We start from the raw sequence: 18,390 nt of genomic DNA on the forward strand, positions 1-18,390 counted from the left end.
CAGAATGGGAAAGACTAGAGATCTCTTCAAGAAAATTAGAGATACCAAGGAAACATTTCATGCAAAGATGGGCTCGAATAGAAGCAGAAGATATTAAGAAGAGGTGGCAAGAATACACAGAAGAACTGTACAAAAAAGATCTTCACAACCCAGATAATCACGATGGTGTGATCACTCACCTAGAGCCAGACATCCTGGAATGTGAAGTCAAGTGGGCCTTAGAAAACATCACTACGAACAAAGTTAGTGGAGGTGATGGAATTCCAGTTGAGCTATTTCAAATCCTGGAAGATGATGCAAATTTGAAATCCTGGAAGTGAAAGTGCTGCACTCAATATGCCAGCAAATTTGGAAAACTCAGCAGTGGCCACAGGACTGGAAAAGGTCAGTTTTCATTCCAATCCCAAAGAAAGGCAATGCCAAAGAATGCTCAAACTACCACACAATTGCACTCATCTCACATGCTAGTAAAGTAATGCTCAAAATTCTCCAAGACAGGCTTCAGCAATATGTGAACCATGAACTTCCAGATGTTCAAGCTGGTTTTAGAAAAGGCAGAGGAACCAGAGATCAAATTGCCAACATCCGTTGGATCATGGAAAAAGCAAGAGAGTTCCAGAAAAACATCTATCTCTGCTTTATTGACTATGCCAAAGACTTTGACTGTGTGGATCACAATAAACTGTGGAAAATTCAGAAAGAGATGGGAATACCAGACCACCTGACCTGCCTCTTGAGAAACCTGTATGCAGGTCAGGAAGCAACAGTTAGAACTGGACATGGAACAACAGACTGGTTCAAAGTAGGAAAAGGAGTACGTCAAGGCTGTATATTGTCACCCTGCTTATTTAACTTATATGCAGAGTACATCATGAGAAACGCTGGGCTGGAAGAAGCACAAGCTGGAATCAAGATTGCCGGGAGAAATATTAATAAGCTCAGATACGCAGATGACACCATCCTTATGGCAGAAAGTGAAGACGAACTAAGGAGTCTCTTGATGAAAGTGAAAGAGGAGAGTGAAAAAGTTGGCTTAAAGCTCAACATTCAGAAAACTAAGATCATGGCATCCAGTCCCATCACTTCATGGGAAATAGATGGGGAAACTGCTGAGGTCCAGCCCCGGCTGATCCAAGGTATTCTAAGGGGAGACAGCGTTGGCGACCTATTCAAATGTTAATTAGAGATATAAAGAGTAATAGAATGAAGATAGCTCAGTAGGAAAATTCAGTGGAGAAAAGAGGCTGAGTAGCTTGGTTTACACAGAAAATCAATATAACCCGTGACGCCAGGTTAGCTCTGACCACGGAGGCCGCAGGCGCCCTCTGGAATAGCAGAAGGTGCCCCACCTTAGACACCTTCTCGAGTGGGTCTTAGAAGCCCAGGCAAAGAAATGGTCGCAGAGGACCTCCGCGCTCCAGATGGAGACTTCGGCCAGAATGTGAAAAGAAAGAATGACATGGGGAGACCAAGCTCTGGTGAGCAAGGCCCGTAGCTTTATTTTCAACAGGGGCTTTTATACACTAAGTTACACATAGAGGATAATAGGGGATGCAAAGTCAGCAGTTTTTGATCCTTATCAAAAACCAGGGTTTCTTTCCTGCAAATTTATCGTATACAAATGGTTTAGGTGATTTACATCATCTTCTGGCCAGAAGGCCTATTAACATTTTATGACTCTTGACGAAGACTTATCAACAAAGACTTATTTTCTCTAAGAGTAATTATTTTAAGGTTTGGCGCCATCTTCTGAAGATACAATTGCATTCCTATAGGGTGGATGTGTAATGGGTTTACAACAAAGGAAAGAATTTATTACCTTAAGGGTCTAGGTTACTAACACCAAGGCCACTACTTATTTTTTCTACATACCAACTATATTAATTAATACACATTCAAGGATACAATTCAGGGGATGTGAAAACTTGGCAACAAACATTGGCTCATCAATGAAATCCTTTACTAGTTTATTCTGACAGTTTCTGACTCTCTGAGAGGCTCTAAGCTATTTAAATATCTTAAGCTTCCCGTGCCTCTCGAGGCTGGGAGACTGTAAACAATTGTATGCATAGCTGTAGGAGTCTGGGTAAACTTGTCAGGCGAGTTAGAGAGCTATCTGAGGGGTTTGGATTTAAACGTTCCTAATTGCCCAGGAACTTTTATTAATTGGAGCTGTAAGTTAACTCTTTGACAGAGAGAGCGAGATGATGGTAGGGGACAGTCCCCAGTAAAGTCAGAGGTGAGAGCATAAAGCAATAAAGTAGGCAGACTCTGGTTTTTTGGGGGTAGATGCTCGGGAATATCCAGGGGGACTCCTGAGGCTCGATCCCACCTTTGCGTATGCCGAGCCTCCTTCCTCATGACCTTTGTCACGAGTGGAATGCCTCACCGGCTCCCGACAGGAAACAGTGTCAGACTTTATTTTTCTGGGCTCCAAAATCACTGCAGATGGTGATTGCAGTCATGAAATTAAAAGACGCTTACTCCTTGGAAGGAAAGTTATGACCAACCTAGAGAGCATATTGAAAAGCAGAGATATTAGTTTGCCAACAAAGGTCCATCTAGTCAAGGCTATGGTTTTTCCAGTAGTCATGTATGGATGTGAGAGTTGGACTGTGAAGACAGCTGAGCGCTGAAGAATTGATGCTTTTGAACTGTGGTGTTGGAGAAGACTTTTGAGAGTCCCTTGGACTGCAAGGAGATCAGCCCTGGGATTTCTTTGGAAGGAATGATGCTAAAGCTGAAACTCCAGTACTTTGGCCACCTCATTCGAAGAGCTGACTCATTGGAAAAGACTCTGATACTGGGAGAGATTGGGGGCAGGAGGAGAAGGGGACGACAGAGGGTGAGATAGCTGGATGGCATCACTGACTGGATGGACGTGAGTCTGAGTGAACTCCGGGAGTTGGTGATGGACAGGGACGCCTGGCGTGCTGCAGTTCATGGGGTTGCAAAGAGTTGGAAAAGACTGAGCGACTGAACTGAACTGAACTGATGATAGTTTAATATGAAACCTGTTGGTTGCATTCATAATTGAAAGGTTTAAAAAGTCTCATGTTTGGAGATACTGACAGTGTAACAAGTGTCTTACTACTGAACACAGTAGTGACAATGAAAATCTGCTTCATTTGTGGTGGTGTACTTATCTGCCCCGAAGCGTAACTCATGTATGATTGTGCTTTCTCTGTACTCTGCTTGAAGCATACATGGATAGGAGTTTGTGTGTCAGGCAACTGTGTGCTGTGATGCTCCTGAACGTGCTGAGAATCTCTAATTATGTGGAAAAAATTGTTTTCTTAGTGCAGCATTATACTCATTATATACTCCATACACTTTGCTTTTGAATAGATTCCTGGCATGATAATTACATAATCATTTAGTACAGTAGAAACATCATTATGGTCAAATACTAATTAGCTACTAACACGAAACAAAACAGAACCTAGTTCACAGCATATTATAAAAATCTATTTATTACTGTACAAAGTGAAATATATGGTTAAAATTATTATTTGCTGAAAGTGTGAATCTCTTTCTTTCTTACCAGAAAGAATCAGTGTTTTGGATGCTTGCTGCCTAAGTCTCTCTGTTGGATGCATTGTATTTTATTATCAGATCCTTTATGACCAGCTCTGTGTAGTGGGGCATCCAGAGATTTGCAGTGGAAATTCTGGACTCCATTCCTAGGTCTTCCTCAGGACTTCTACAGAATTAGGAGGCTGGCCCAAGCCTTCAGCCTACAAACACAGACTACAGAGAGCTCTTCTCATACTGGCGCTGAGCCTCTGGATGTGTGGGGTTCAGTAGTAAGCCACTCGTTTCTGGGACGCTGCTTTGCACGTCTGATGCTGGGCGTGAGCGATCCTTGACCACCTTCCTGCCCTCGCGCAGCTGAGGGAGGTAGTGCAGTCTAGTTGGTAACGCTGAAGCCCCTGGCATTTGTGGCTCTCCAGGTGTGAGTGTGGCTGGAGAACCGTCGGGGAAACCTAAGCTCCGGTAGAGGGTGGTGGGCGGGCACTCACGGGCTGGCAGATGCCTTCAGGGGAGTCTGCCCAGCGCGCCTCTCAGGGGCGGTGCTCTCCCTCTCCTTGCTACTTGGACACAGTGGGGTTTGGTCTAGGACTTCGGGGCTTCAGTGCGTTACCTAGAGTCTTGCTTTGTTTTGTCTTGTTTTTGACTGCATGCTTCTGATGCTCTTTTCTCAAATATACATGGGGTCTCAGTGAACGCAAATGACGTTACAGCTCGTCACCCTGAGGTATACTGCAAGTCTAAAGGAGCTAAAGACGTTCTTATGTTGTTACCTTTGGTATATTACAATACTGAGTCAATCAAAAGTGCTTCTCCTGATAACGTACGAGTCAACGTTTTATGGGTTTCACGCTACATCCACCTTTTCCTTTATCCTTCACTTTCGTTTCGGTCACTGTATTTATTTCCTAATGAACCATTTGCAACGCAGCTGAAATGTGCAGGACACGTGCTGCTCGACTCTGAGACGCACTGAGCAGACAGTGGTAGCTGGGACCCTGTCTGCTAGAGTACCTACCGGGTTAGAGGGAGGCGTGGTTGGCTGCCTGACTCTGTGCTCCTGAAGTTACGGGAGTGTACAGGAATGTACGTGAAAGTACAGGAAATGCCATGAAAGGGTTCACGAATGAATCAGTTGTATTGTTAGTCAGGTATCCTCTCTGAAATGCTGTTTCTTGTGTTTGAAGATAATATGTTGTAAATATATTATAAAGTAAAATCATAGGTCTTACAAAGAATGCATAATTCCTGAAGTCTGTGATGTGATCTAGAACGTTTCTGCTCACAGGCAAAGCCGTGAAGCGGTGAGGACCTAATGCTATTGAGGAAACCAAGGCTGTTCAGGGCTTCAGCTGACAATTATCTAAATATCAAAGAATCGAGAGAGAACTAACTGTAGGAAAAATGATTAAGACCTTGAATATTCTTAACAAATATAGTTATGTTTAAAACCATCATGTAAAAATTAAATGTTACTTGATGGATGTGTGCTAATATAAGGTGTTATTGGAAAAATTTTGCCAAAACCCCACTTCATTCTAAGAACTGCACTTATTTGCAAATGTTGCCTAAACTTATTTTAATAGTCTTTATTTCCCTTTTCTAGTTAAGTTCCAATCAATTTTTTTACCACTATTTATTATAAGATTTCAGCCTCTTATTTTAAGTGAATTTGCTTCAAATGATCTTTCTTCTGGGATCAACTTTCTGGGATAATAGGGACCCCTGTTTATAAAACACACGTGTGGCTGCATGTACAGCCATATATTTCACTGTGTGTTAGTCCTCTAAAGTGAATGTCAGAATTTTAATTGAAATTAATTGTGACTAAAATGCAAATGTTAAGGGATTCCCTTGTGGCTCAGCTGGTAAAGAATCCACCTGCAATGTGGGAACCTGGGTTTGATCCCCGGTTGGAGAAGGGAAAGGATACCCACTCCAGTATTCTGGCCTGGAGAATTCCATGGACTGTATGTATAGTCCATGGGGTCACAAAGAGTTGGACACAACTGAGCGACTTTCACTTTCAAAATGCAAACAGGCAATTTATATATTTTTGTATTCAGATTAGGCAAGGATCAGGATATTGTATAGGGCTGCTTATTTCAGATTAATAAAACCATATGTACATAAGTCATTCTCTAGGACATAGAAATAGCGATAACAGTCCTGTTGTTGTCTTCCGTTTGTATAACATTCATTCTTAGAAAGTGAATCATTGTTTCATTGCCCTTTGTACAATGTGGTGTTTGTTGTGATGAAAATTGCCTGTTCTTTGAAAGTTTTACTGGAATGTTTCTGAAAATTCTTCTCCTTGGGTTGGCTTTATGCTTATCTGTGAGTTGAAATCTTACAAATAATGTGAAAAAAGGACAAATGTTTTGAGACCCCACTAGTAAAGCAACTGTTTTTACAGGTATCTCGTGGTCTATAACCCTTCAGAACAAGCTCGAAGCTCTGTAGTCTCAGTCTGTGTGAGCTCATCTGCAGCACAAGTGTCCTCTGCTTCAGGAAAGCCTGTGGAAATCCAAATGAGTGCAGTGTGGGACACAGCAACAACCGTCTCACAGACAGCCTACGAGGTATGCACACCCCATGCAGCGGAAGGAGGCACAGCCAGGGTATAGTTTGTAATGTTGCTGTTGTTAAGTTGCACAGTCATGCCTGACTCTTTTGGGACCCCATGGACAGTAGACTGCCATTCTCCTGTCCATGGGACTCTCCAGGCAGGAACACTGGAGTGGGGTGTCATTTCCTTCTTCAGGGGATCTTCCCGACCCAGGAATCGAACCCAGATCTCCTGAATTGGCAAGTGAATACTTTACCGCTGACCACCAGGGAAGCCCCCCTCACTGGCCAGTGAAATGACTCTAAAGGAAAATAGATCCTTTGTTTTCCAAAATATTAACATCTTTGTTAGTGTGTATATTACATGTTATTTTTAGTGCACTATGAGTATGTATATTGTTCATTTTTGTAAGTGTGTATATTGTAACTCTTTTCTGATTCCTTGTAAAATTTTGAACTTTTTTGCCTAACTCAATTTAATGAGTTGTAAGTATTGAAAGTGAAAGTGGAGACTGAAAAAGTTGGCTTAAAGCTCAACATTCAAAAAATGAAGATCATGGCCTCTGGTCCCATCACTTCATGGGAAATAGATGGGGAAACAGTGTCAGACTTTATTTTTTGGGGCTCCAAAATCACTGCAGATGGTGACTGCAGCCATGAAATTAAAAGACGCTTACTCCTAGGAAGGAAAGTTATGACCAACCTAGATAGCATATTCAAAAGCAGAGACATTACTTTGTCAACAAAGGTCCGTCTAGTCAAGGCTATGGTTTTTCCAGTAGTCATGTATGGATGTGAGAGTTGGACTGTGAAGACAGCTGAGTGCTGAAGAATTGATGCTTTTGAACTGTGGTGTTGGAGAAGACTCTTGAGAGTCCCTTGGACTGTAAGGAGATCCAACCAGTCCATTCTGAAGGAGATCAGCACTGGGATTTCTTTGGAAGGAATGATGCTGAAGCTGAAACTCCAGTACTTTGGCCACCTCATGCGCTGAGTTGACTCATTGGAAAAGACCCTGATGCCGGGAGAAATTGGGGGCAGGAGGAGAAGGGGATGACAGAGGATGAGATGACTGGATGGCATCACTGACTCGATGGATGTGAGTCTGAGTGAACTCCGGGAGTTGGTGATGGACAGGGAGGCCTGGCGTGCTGCGATTCATGGGGTCGCAAAGAGTCGGACACGGCTGAGCGACTGAACTGAACTGAACTGAACTGAAGTATTGAAAAGAAGATAAATACCTCCTTCTAAATAACTGGATACTTCCAACTTTCATTGCAAAGATTACAGTAATATCCCAATAAAGAAAGACTTTTTAAATAAATAAGATGCTTCTTTTCTAAGATATAATTATGAAAAAAATGTCTGGGTTCAAGTCCTAAGTGTTTTGGGAAAATGTCTTGAAGTATGCAGTGTTAAATTGAGCGCCCCCCGTCACCGGAAATGTTGGACTGCTAAAATTCGGAGTATAAACTGTATTTCTGAAGACACAGACAAAAGCTAAGGATTCTAAAAGAGAATTAAAAGGCATTGCTGGCTGCTCTTACGAATTTATTATCCTTTAGAAAGAAAAGAAACTATGATACAGGTTTTGATCAGATTTTACAGGAAACCCCTCGCCTCGAGATTGGAGCAGAAGCTCCTGAAAGGTTGGATCATGTCCCTTGGTGGGTGCCTCCTCCGTGCCTGTTCAGCATCTGCTGGACCTCCCAGGCATTGATGTCTGGTATTGATGAACTAATATGCTTGATGTTTACATTGTTACATTTATCATTTTTCATTTTGAATGTACTGAATTACCATAGTGTTGTACAATGATTCCTAAAATCACTGTCACGGTAAACCCTTACATCATGGAGCATTTCCCCATCTGAGCATCCATTAAGAGCACTGTGGGACAATTGAGGATGGTCACATAATTTCGTATATTGAATAAAAGCCTTAATGTCTTTGATAGTCCTACCCACTTGAATTTACTAGGTTCCCTAGATAAATAGAAATGTGAATACTCCACCCATAAGTTATAAAAACATGGAATAGTATTATATTCTTTCTTAAACATAGTAGTTGCTTATTTGTACTAGAAATATAGTTTCCTTTCAGTAGATTGCATTTCTCTTTAATAACTTCTCTCCTTTATCTTTAAAGATATCTTTTCTAGCAGAGATGCCACCACTGGGACTGAAAGTGTATAAGATTTTGGAAACATCAAGTTCAAATCCACATTTAGCCAAATATGACCTATATAATGGTAATATAGCAAATGAAGGAATTTTTAACATGAATAATATAAAAAGTGCTCAAGAAGCTATAACTCTAGAGAACTCCTTTATTAGGCTGCGCTTTGGTCAATCTGGGCTTATGGAGGTATGTTCCAAGTAGTTCTGAAATTTACAGAAGGCATGTCACTTTTATTATAACATATGTAGATTACCTGTGTAAAGTGGGAAAAGGGGACACAGGTTCTGGAGGGAAGGATGGAGAGCTGCGTGTACCGTCCCCTTGTGGTCCGCCGCGCCCCTGCTGCTCACAGGTGTGGTCTGTGAGGTGCCGCCCCGTGGACTGGTTGGTACTAGTCCACAAGATGAGTATGCAATTGGTGGCTATTTGGAAATGTTTATGGAAACTTTGAAAGTAATTAGACTGAGTAGATTTATGCCTATTAAATCTAATAAGAAAAAATGAGTTTATATTTGGCATATCACTTTAATTTTTTTTTAATTAATTAACTTTCATTGTACTTCACCAAAATGCTGCTTCATGCATAGTGGAAATAAAAATAAATTCACTCCTTTACTACAGAAAGTTTGAGAAGTACTGGTCTAATGTCTTAATTTGTATATGTCTTTCTTCTTTGGTGAAATGTATTCTTTTTGTTCTATTGTGGAGGTTTTCAGTCCTGAGGTTTTAAGTATAAAATTTGGAGTGTTCATCCAAGAATTGTGAATATTACAGGCTGAATGTTAATCACTTATAAATCTATCATAAGGTAATTTTTAAAAAATAGACATATGCATGTAGCTAGACACAGTAAGTTTATGTCTTAATACTAACTTATACTAAAAAAATTTTTTTTTTATCCTTAGGAAATGCTAAATAAAGGAGATGGTAAAAGTATTGAAGCGAAAGTACAGTTTTCATGGTATGGAACCACAAGTAAAAAGGATAAAAGTGGTGCCTACCTCTTCTTACCTGACGGGGAGGCCAAGGTAAGAGCTGATGCTCGTAGCAGTGACTAAGCACTTACTGAGAGAGTAGTGAGGAGCATACTAAATGCATCTCAATGTTATGGTCGTCTATTAGGAATAGATGAATTAGCTCCCCTCATATATCATTATTGACACTTAGCAATTTCTAGTTGAGTGTTAGGTGAACAGTAATTTCTCAGTGTTGAAATTCAGTAAGGATGCTACAGGGGACAAGTGCTCTGTATGGAAAGAAGCTAGATTTGATTTGGGATTAGGGTGCTGCTGAGTTGTTACGTGGCATGGCAGAGATACAAACACAAAATTCCTAGCCGTGTGGGAAAGATAGATTGACCACTGAGCCATTTTTCTTCTTAACATTTAGCACTTTAAAAAACAAACAAAGAAAGTGTTCTACCCTGACTGCACATTTAATGCAGAAAACCGAAGAATAATATTTGCTGGCTATTCTGCTGCTGCTGCTGCTGCTGCTGCTGCTAAGTCGCTTCAGTCGTGTCCAACTCTGTGCGACCCCATAGACGGGAGCCCACCAGGCTCCCCCGTCCCTGGGATTTGCCAGGCAAGAGTACTGGAGTGGGTTGCCATTGCCTCCACCGGCCGGCTGTTCTACAAGCCCATGAAAACCTTTGCCAATGTTGTATTTTTACCATATTTTATTCTGTGTGTATCATGGCAACCCACTCCAGTGTTCTTGCCTGGAGAATCCCAGGGACGGGGGAGCCTGGTGGGCTTCCGTCAATGGGGTCGCACAGAGTCGGACACGACTGAAGCAACTTAGCAGTAGCAGCATGTGAATATGTCTTGTGTTTCATTGTGACAGTGCTCACAATCTCATATGCTCTTGGAAAACACATTTTAATACACACTTCTGTGATTTAGAACTTCAGCTGTAGGGTGAACGCGATCTGAGAGTCTGATGCGTTACATGGTGACTAGCTGATAGCACTGTGTTGGATTATTGATATTTGCTAAAAGAGTAGAACTTAAGTGTCCTCACAGTAAAAAAGTGTGTGTGTATTATATATATATATGTGGAAGTAAAGAATTTCCCGTTGTTGCATATGTACATTTTACATTTTCTCCCAATACTTTATTACTGTAAAATTGTGATAAGCTTTCTTTGTACAGTGCTAATTATTTCCTGAGAATAATTTTCTAGAAGAGTCATTTTGTGTGTCTGGAGCCTTTTAAGGCTTTTGACATATAGATACTACTTATCTTCCTTGCCTCTCTAGAAAGATACATATTCATTCCAGCAGTGTGTTTTTGAAAGTAGCTATCTAGCATACTACTCTAAACTCTGAGAATTAGCCACATTACATACTTAACCTATGATAACAGATGAAAAATATTTTACTGTTATGATTTTTGTGATTATTAGTAAGGTTGAACTGTATAATGCTTTTATTTATCTTTCATATTTCTTTTGTGAGTGTCCTATTTAAGTTCTTGGCCATTTGTCTACTGATATGACTTGTGGATCTATAAAGATTTTTTTATATATTATAAAATTAATCCTTTTTCCTATTTATTGAAAAATATGTCCTCAGTGTATCACTGAGTTTGTTATTTTATTTTTCTGTTATATTCGTTCTTAATTTTTGTGTAGTCAATTTTGTATTTTTTTCTTTAGAGTTTCTTCCTTTGCTTTTACACTTACACCAACTTTCTCCACTTTAAGATAAATTAAATATTCTGTGTTTTGTTGCCTAGGGTCCTGTCTCCTAAAAAAGTTACTTTTGCTCTAGAAAAGCCTGCTAACCAAAATCAAATATAGATGTTAAGGGATTGTTTAGGTCATGCTCAGAATTCTAGTTATTTGTTGTTTCTGTTTTTTTTAATCATTGAGGAATTAAAGGTAAGCTATAGATCATAGTAGACATTTCAGGATGAGCAATGGATCCTAAATATAAGCTACATCAGTGTTTTCTCACTTAACAGCTTTTGTCATTACACAGGTATTTTGTTTTGACTGACTTAAAAAAAAATAACTATGCTATAGAATATTAAACACAGACAGTTGTAATTACTATTTTAAAAAATTATTTTATGTTTAAATAACTCTAATATTAGATAGTAGGAAAAAGAGAATCATCATATGTTTACAAAGAAGAAATAAAAGAACACCAGGGAAAGAGACAGCTGGGTGTGCCAGGAAAAGGTGGGGACCCAGACATCCCCATCCTAGTTCCCACCCTCCTCCACGCTTTCTAGCTGTGTGGTGATTAGGTACAAGAGCTTTGTTAACTGTAAAGCATTATAGTAAATTCAGAATATTTTTCCTTAACCAAAGAGGTAAATATGGAAGAAAATTACACAGTACTGAAAATCTTATGCTGCATTGCAGACTAGCTTTGTATGCTGCTGTTGAGCCTTCTAAGATGTGTAATACTTAAAATTCTTCATAAGTGCTTTAGATTTCATTTCTTTACCGTGTAAGTTATAAGTTTTATTCCCATAGTTTCTTGATTCTAGATTCTAAATAATGAAAAGTAAACCAGTGGTTGCCATAGTTTTCCCAGGTTTGTAAGTTGGCTTCATATCCGCTTAGTTCTTTGAAGTAACAGGGCAGTGTGCTTTACAGAGCAGTGAGCCTGGCTGGGATTGAGCCGTGTTCTGAAGCCTGCTTCCAGGTTGTTTGAGATGAGTCCCTGTGGTCCTTCCAGCCACATGCTGCAAACCCTGAACATTAGGGGGCCGTGGTTATAATGTTTGCCTGGGAAACAAACGTCACTGTTGTAAAAGTATTGCTCTTTCTCATAGATAACATAGGAACCATATAGAAAAATTTTAATTAGAAATTTTTATGGCAGGGAGAAATGTTTGTAGATCTTCTAAACCAATCAAGTTGTAACATTTTTATTTTCTATTTTCAGCAGTTTTTGTCTAATGTAAAACCGTATATTCAATTTTTATAGCATGTGCATAGTCTGATACCTTATAAGGTTTGGTTTTCACTTAATATTACCAATATCACATGATATGTATTTGCCAATTTGGAAACTATAATAAACATCCCTTGGAAAAATTAAAAGCCAAAACATTTTTCTTAAAAATGTTATTTCCTCCTCAGCCTTACGTTTACACAACACCACCCTTTGTCAGAGTGCAGCGTGGAAGGTTTTATTCAGATGTGACTTGCTTTTTTGAACATGTTACCCACAGAGTTCGACTGTACAACATACATGGTAAGAAAACAGAGAAATGCAGTTGTGAAACATGTATACTGATTCTTGAATTCTTGCTTTTCTTGTGTCAGTTTTAATAATTTAGCAATTGGTTTTTGAAGATGACACAATCATCTGTCTAAACTTGACCTCATACTCATCATATGACTTTAAATGCTGGTATTTTCCCTTCAATAATCAAAAATGGTCAAACACTTAACTCCCTACATATACGTGTTTTTTTTTCTTCTGTATATCTTCTTGTTCTAGGGGGTTCCCTGGTGGCTCAGAGGGTAAAGTGTCTGCTTGCAGTGTGGGAGACCTGGGTTTGATCCCTGGGTCAGGAAGGTCCCCTGGAGAAGGAAATGGCAACCCACTCCAGTATTCTTGGCTGGAGAATACCATGGACAGAGAAACCTGGCGGGCTACAGTCCATGGGGTCACAAAGAGTCAGACACGACTGAGCAACTTCACTTTAACTTTTTCTTTCTTATTGCAGTATTTGTCATAAGTTGTGAGCTCTTTTATCAGATCTAAAAACAGTATAGTATTTTTTATTTTAAGAAATAGAAATTATATCAAATGTGGCTTTCAATGAATGGATCACTGACTACCTTTCTCTCTCTCACATACACACAACCTGCCTCAAATATAGAAGTTATTGCCATAGTTAACATTATTAGACTTTAACTTTAGAAGAAAAATATTCTACACTCATTCTGTTTGTTTACAACTCATTAGCTTGCAGCATATAAAATCAGACAGTTTATTACTTTTAGCACAGTATTGAAGTAGCTTCTTTGTTAATCAAGCGATAAGAAGTAGGCCTTTTATCTGTTTGGAAACTGAACTGTGACCAGTAGCACTGGTTTTTCCATACGATTTGAATGGACCTATGGTTCCCAGTCTCAGAATTGTGTAGTTAGGTTGGTTGATTTTTAATTCACTGTTTTTAGCATGGAGTACCTTTCCAACCACACTTTTAATCCTAGTAACCAGACCATTTACTATTGTATCAAATCTTTTAGTAAAAGACCTCATAAAAATGCCACTTTAAATGTTTTGTTGCTGTAAGCTAAGATGAAAAAATTAGAAAAGGAAAATATTCTTTCCCTGAATCTGTAGACAGGTAGACAAAAAGTGTTTCAAAACAAGTAATAAAATATATGGGCAGGCACTGTTTACTTTTTGGGTATTATGGGGAAGCAAATGCTGCTCTGGGCTTCTGTGGTGGCTCAGCAGTAAAGAATCTGCCTGTCAATGCAGGAGATGCGGGATCCATCCCAGAATTGGGAAGATCCTCTGAAGAAAATGGTGACCTCCTCCAGTATTCTTTGCCTGGGAAATGCCATGGACAGAGGAGCCTGGCAGGCTACAGTCCATGGGTTGCAAAAGAGTCAGACACGAATTCACAACTGAACAATAACAAAAGCCTACTGTGTTCAGGGAATTTCTTATTTAGCTAAGTTCAGTTTTCAGATTTCAGTGTTTGACTTTGTTTTTAACTTTTTTTTTAACTTAAAATCTCATCAATGCAAAAATCTAACGTCAGCTCACGTTTATCCCATGCACTGAGACATCTAGAGGCAATCTAAGGTCTGGGTATTTATGTTTTAATTATTATTTTTGTTTTGGTAATACTCCAAGTACCCAGTAGAATTTCAGGTATGAACAGACTTCATTATGTGACTTCTTATGTGATACATTTTCAGGGTAACCCATGATTCATATGTTGAATTAAAAAGTAAAAGTTCTTCTAGATGGCAGGGAAAATCATACTAGACACTAACTTGGTGTCTTTTGCAATTATCTGCAAACACTTTGAAACTACAAGAAAGTCTGTAGTTTTGAAATAATCTTTGAAAGATTTTAAGTCAGAAGCACTGTGTTTGGCCTTCGTTTTGTACCGTTGCATAGGCCATTGTTTAGCATTTGTGAGAGCCCTAAAATTCCATCTTCAGCTATAGCCACAGGTTTCATCTTACGGATATAAAGTAGCATGATCACACAGAAGGTGTGCCTGTCTACTTTTAAATTTGCTTAAAACGACTGTTTTTTGATGGGGAGGTTCTGTCTGGAATCCAGCACAGTGCAGCCTCGGTCCAGACCTGCTTGGTCAAGCGTGGTTTACTGTTGCTTGTCATCAGTTATTTTGAGAAATAGGGAATGTCTCGGAGTGGGCTTCCATGCTGGCTCAGTGGTAGATACAGGAGAGGCAGGTGTGATCCCTGGGTTGGGAAGATCCCCTGGAGAAGGAAATGGCAACCCACTGTGGTATTCTTGCCTGGGAAATCCCATGGCCAGAGGAGCCTGGCGGGCTACAGCCCATGGGGTCGCAGAGTCAGACACGACAGAGCGGCTAAGCAACAACGTGTCTCAGAGTAAATGCTGAAGCAGCTCGTCAGAAAAGTCTAGCTTCATGTTCCAGCAGGTGTGTCTGCTTAACTGCTTTTGCTTTTGTTTAATTGCATTTGTTCACCAGTGCAGCTTCTGAGTTTTCTTCGTTTGTCCACAGGATCTGGGTCTCATATCAAAGGGTGGTTTCTCTGAACTCAAGGGCCCTCTTCCACTTCTGTGGCTGTAGCTTAGCTTGCTGTCTTGCTTCAGCAGCCAGCTTGGAAGTTATTATGCTCCACCTTGGCCTGTTTGCTTAGCCCAACAGATAGGCACTCCTCAAAACTAAGTAGCTTGTCTTTCCGCCTCTCCTCCCCTCCTGTCCCCCACTGAGCGGTCAGAAAGGCCCAGGGGCTAATGGGCCCTTAGGCAGGAGCAGGGCAAGAGATGTCACCAGCTCCCCACCCGCCTTCCCTGCTCTCCAAGGTGGCAAGACTGGCTCTGATTAGTCAGTTAAGAAATAGAGGTTGTTTTGAACTGGGCACTTAGAGTATTAGCATAACAAAAATAATAATTAAAAAATAAAAAGAGCTCAGATTGCCCCTAGATGTCTCAGTGGGTGGGATAAATTGAGCTGATGTTAGATTTTTGCAGCTTGAAAGCAGGAAGCTTCAGAAATTTGTGTGAAATGACAGATAAGTTAGATAAAATGTGATTTTAAAGTGATTCTCCAGATGAGCTTTACTGTACTTGCTTGGACTGAACCTGAAACCAGCATATGTAACTATTCAAAGTCAGATCCATCTTTCTTTTTACTGTTTCAAGCCTAGAGCATTTTCCCCCAGCAAGACTGTGGAGAAATGGAGATACTATATCACCTGAAGCGCTTTCTTTCAAACTGTACACCCTCCCATGTTTGTATTTGAGACCCTCTCAACGTATTTCTGTCCTGGAAAAAAAAAAGAAAAAGCCCAGTTGTGGAGCTGGAGCCTTTTCCTGGTGGCCTCTGTTATCTATTTCTATCTATCCTTGTTTCATACACTGCCGCATGAGGGCACAGGTTGTCTGGATCCTGTCTTCATGGGTTTTAACTGAATCACTCACCCAGGCCTGTGACTGAGATGTGAAATCTTCAGGGAGCTTTCCTCTCTAGGTGTTCCCGATACCTGAAGAGTCCTTGGTTATGTGGCGCTCAAGTGTCTGTACTAGGAAACGCTTCTCGACCTCAGCCTCGTGTAGGACTCCTTGTAAGCTAAGCTTCTGAGTAACTGATCAGAATGCGTAGACAGACTGACCTGATGTTTGGTGCTACGAATACTTCAGCCGACTTCCATGCTTTTGTAAACCGACTTTGGTTTAAAATTTCTTAAGATAACAGAAATATCTATTATTGAATTTAACTTATGGATCTGTTTTCTGACGTAGATGAATTTCCCCTTTTAAATTGAGAATACAGTTATTTGAATGAGTATTAATGACTAGAGCTTGTTGTTAGTACTAAGTTCAGGATCCAAGAACAAATGGGGGCTGAAGGGAAGGAAACTATTAATATTTTATGATTATATATTGTAACTATTAGTTTACTAAACCATTTAATCATACAAAAGACTGTCTTATCTCTCAACAGCAAGAGTAAAGAAACAGAAAATGAGTTAATATTATGGATTGTCTTACTGAATATCTGTTATAGTAAACCTTTCAAATTCTGTTTACTTGAAACATTCTTTTAAAAACCTAAGGTAATGCAAACCTGAAAAAAATATATTTAAATTCCTCAAAATCTTTTTTTGTTACTCTTTGATTCTTCTCTCCATAAAGTAACTTTTGCCGAAATTAAGCTTTATCAGAAAACAAAGTCAAGGACAAAAGTCAAGCAACACTTCCCAAATTACATAAACTATGTGGTCATTATTGATTTTGACACAAACTGATTTGGGAGGCCTGGGTTCAGCCTGGCTTCTGGTTTGTTCTTGATTTGGTATTTAACTTCAGTTTCTCTATTTGTGTTCGCTCTAGATTCTGAAAATAATAAGCAATACAGTTTAAAGTCTCTCCTTAACATCATTTAAGCTATTAAAAACAGTGTGGTTTTATTTTCGTTATTGTTCAGACATCATATTCAAAAAGGTTCCTAGAAATATTGAACTAAAAGAAATCTTGTGTTCATGAGCTTTAAAATCTCCAAAAGATCAGAGAAATTTCAGAGATTTCTAATGAGACATCATGCTTTGCCTCATAAAAGGTTAAATAAGAAACCCTTTTCATAGTGACCATAATTTAATGAAATGCCCTTTAAGAGCATTCCATGATTTCTAAAATATTCTTTTGTTTGTAGAAAATAACATTTTTCTGGAGGAACAGGTGAAAGAGGTAGGGATTCATTTTTTATTGTAGTGTAATCATCTTTCATTAAACTGAAACTTTTAAGTGTTACCAAATATGCTACTTTAGCTTTTATCATTAAGCTTGGATTAGAAGATAGAATATGATACAAGCCAAAAACCCCCCTGAGTTATAGTAATTTGATACTTTACCGGCACCAAAAAATGCCTGTCTTGCAGCGATCATCAGTGAGTGACACTCACCGGTTTAGTTTCGCTTGTCTTCGGAGCTGTAATTATAGACTTTGGAGCCCTCGTTTTCTGACATCAGCCGCTGCTTTGAAGACTTAGATTGCGGTTGGTTGCCAGTGTGTCATGCACGTAGTCACTGGCACTCGGCTTGGGTCTCAGATCTGTTATAATATACACCCGCAAGGCCTTTCCCTCCCTCAGAACTGTGTTCTTCTAGGCAGCTATTTGTGAGTGAGTGAGTATGTCAGTGTAAACCATGTTTAAACCCTTAGGAGAAATATCTAAAATGCAATACGTTTACCTGTTTTCCACCAATCATATTATAAAAGTGTAGCATGTAATGGATTTTGGCAAAGAAAGTACAGAGTAGCCTGGGGGTAAAATGTAATGAACTGCCATCAAAAAGTATGGAAGAAAAGATTTTCCTTTGGCTGAAATGACTGATAATTTTATTCCATGGGCATATTTGGTAATCAAAGAGAGCTTGCTTAGTTTTCCTTCTGTTTTGAATATATAATCTAAATGGATTCATAACATGACCCTTAACTTTCAGAGAATCGAAATGAACTTTATCCAGTTCAACATGTTGAGAGAGTTCACACTGGGAATTAGAGATCTGAACCTTTAGTTTTGCCTCTAAGCAAACTAGAATGACTTTGGTTTGCTCTGTAAGTTCTTAAGAGAGAAAGACCGGATGGTCAATTAGGCATCACCATCAAGGTGTCTTCACAAGACTTATTTTCACATGGAGCTTCTTTGGTGCTTGGCTTCTTGCTTCTGAATTCATTTTCTAAGGATGCTTGAATCTGGGGCCTCATCCCTGGAGTCCTTGCACTCACGAACAAGGTCTCAGAGCTTCGCTGAAATTGTTTTTATTTCCATAAAAAGATTCATGAGGATATTAAAATGGTTTGCAATCAATCTCTCATTTTTCCCAGGACTACATTCCATATTTAGCTTGATTTAAGAGTAAAAAGCATTAAGTATGTTATGACTAGGCAGACTTAGGTA

General features: G+C 39.5%; 1 protein-coding gene across 3 annotated transcripts in view; it reads left to right on the forward strand.

Moving 5' to 3' along the window:
• The window catches only part of MAN2A1 (mannosidase alpha class 2A member 1), a 213,384-nt gene that overhangs the window by 149,395 nt on the left and 45,599 nt on the right, over positions 1 to 18,390 (forward strand). For all 3 annotated transcript variants that reach the window (XM_061424531.1, XM_061424532.1, XM_061424533.1), the window contains exons 13-16: positions 5,948 to 6,113; positions 8,248 to 8,466; positions 9,186 to 9,308; positions 12,379 to 12,493. In XM_061424531.1, coding sequence (XP_061280515.1) covers positions 5,948 to 6,113; positions 8,248 to 8,466; positions 9,186 to 9,308; positions 12,379 to 12,493 — 623 coding nt within the window. The remainder of the gene's footprint in view (positions 1 to 5,947; positions 6,114 to 8,247; positions 8,467 to 9,185; positions 9,309 to 12,378; positions 12,494 to 18,390) is intronic.

Source organism: Bos javanicus, chromosome 7 (assembly GCF_032452875.1).
Source record: "Bos javanicus breed banteng chromosome 7, ARS-OSU_banteng_1.0, whole genome shotgun sequence".
Lineage (NCBI taxonomy): Eukaryota > Metazoa > Chordata > Mammalia > Artiodactyla > Bovidae > Bos > Bos javanicus.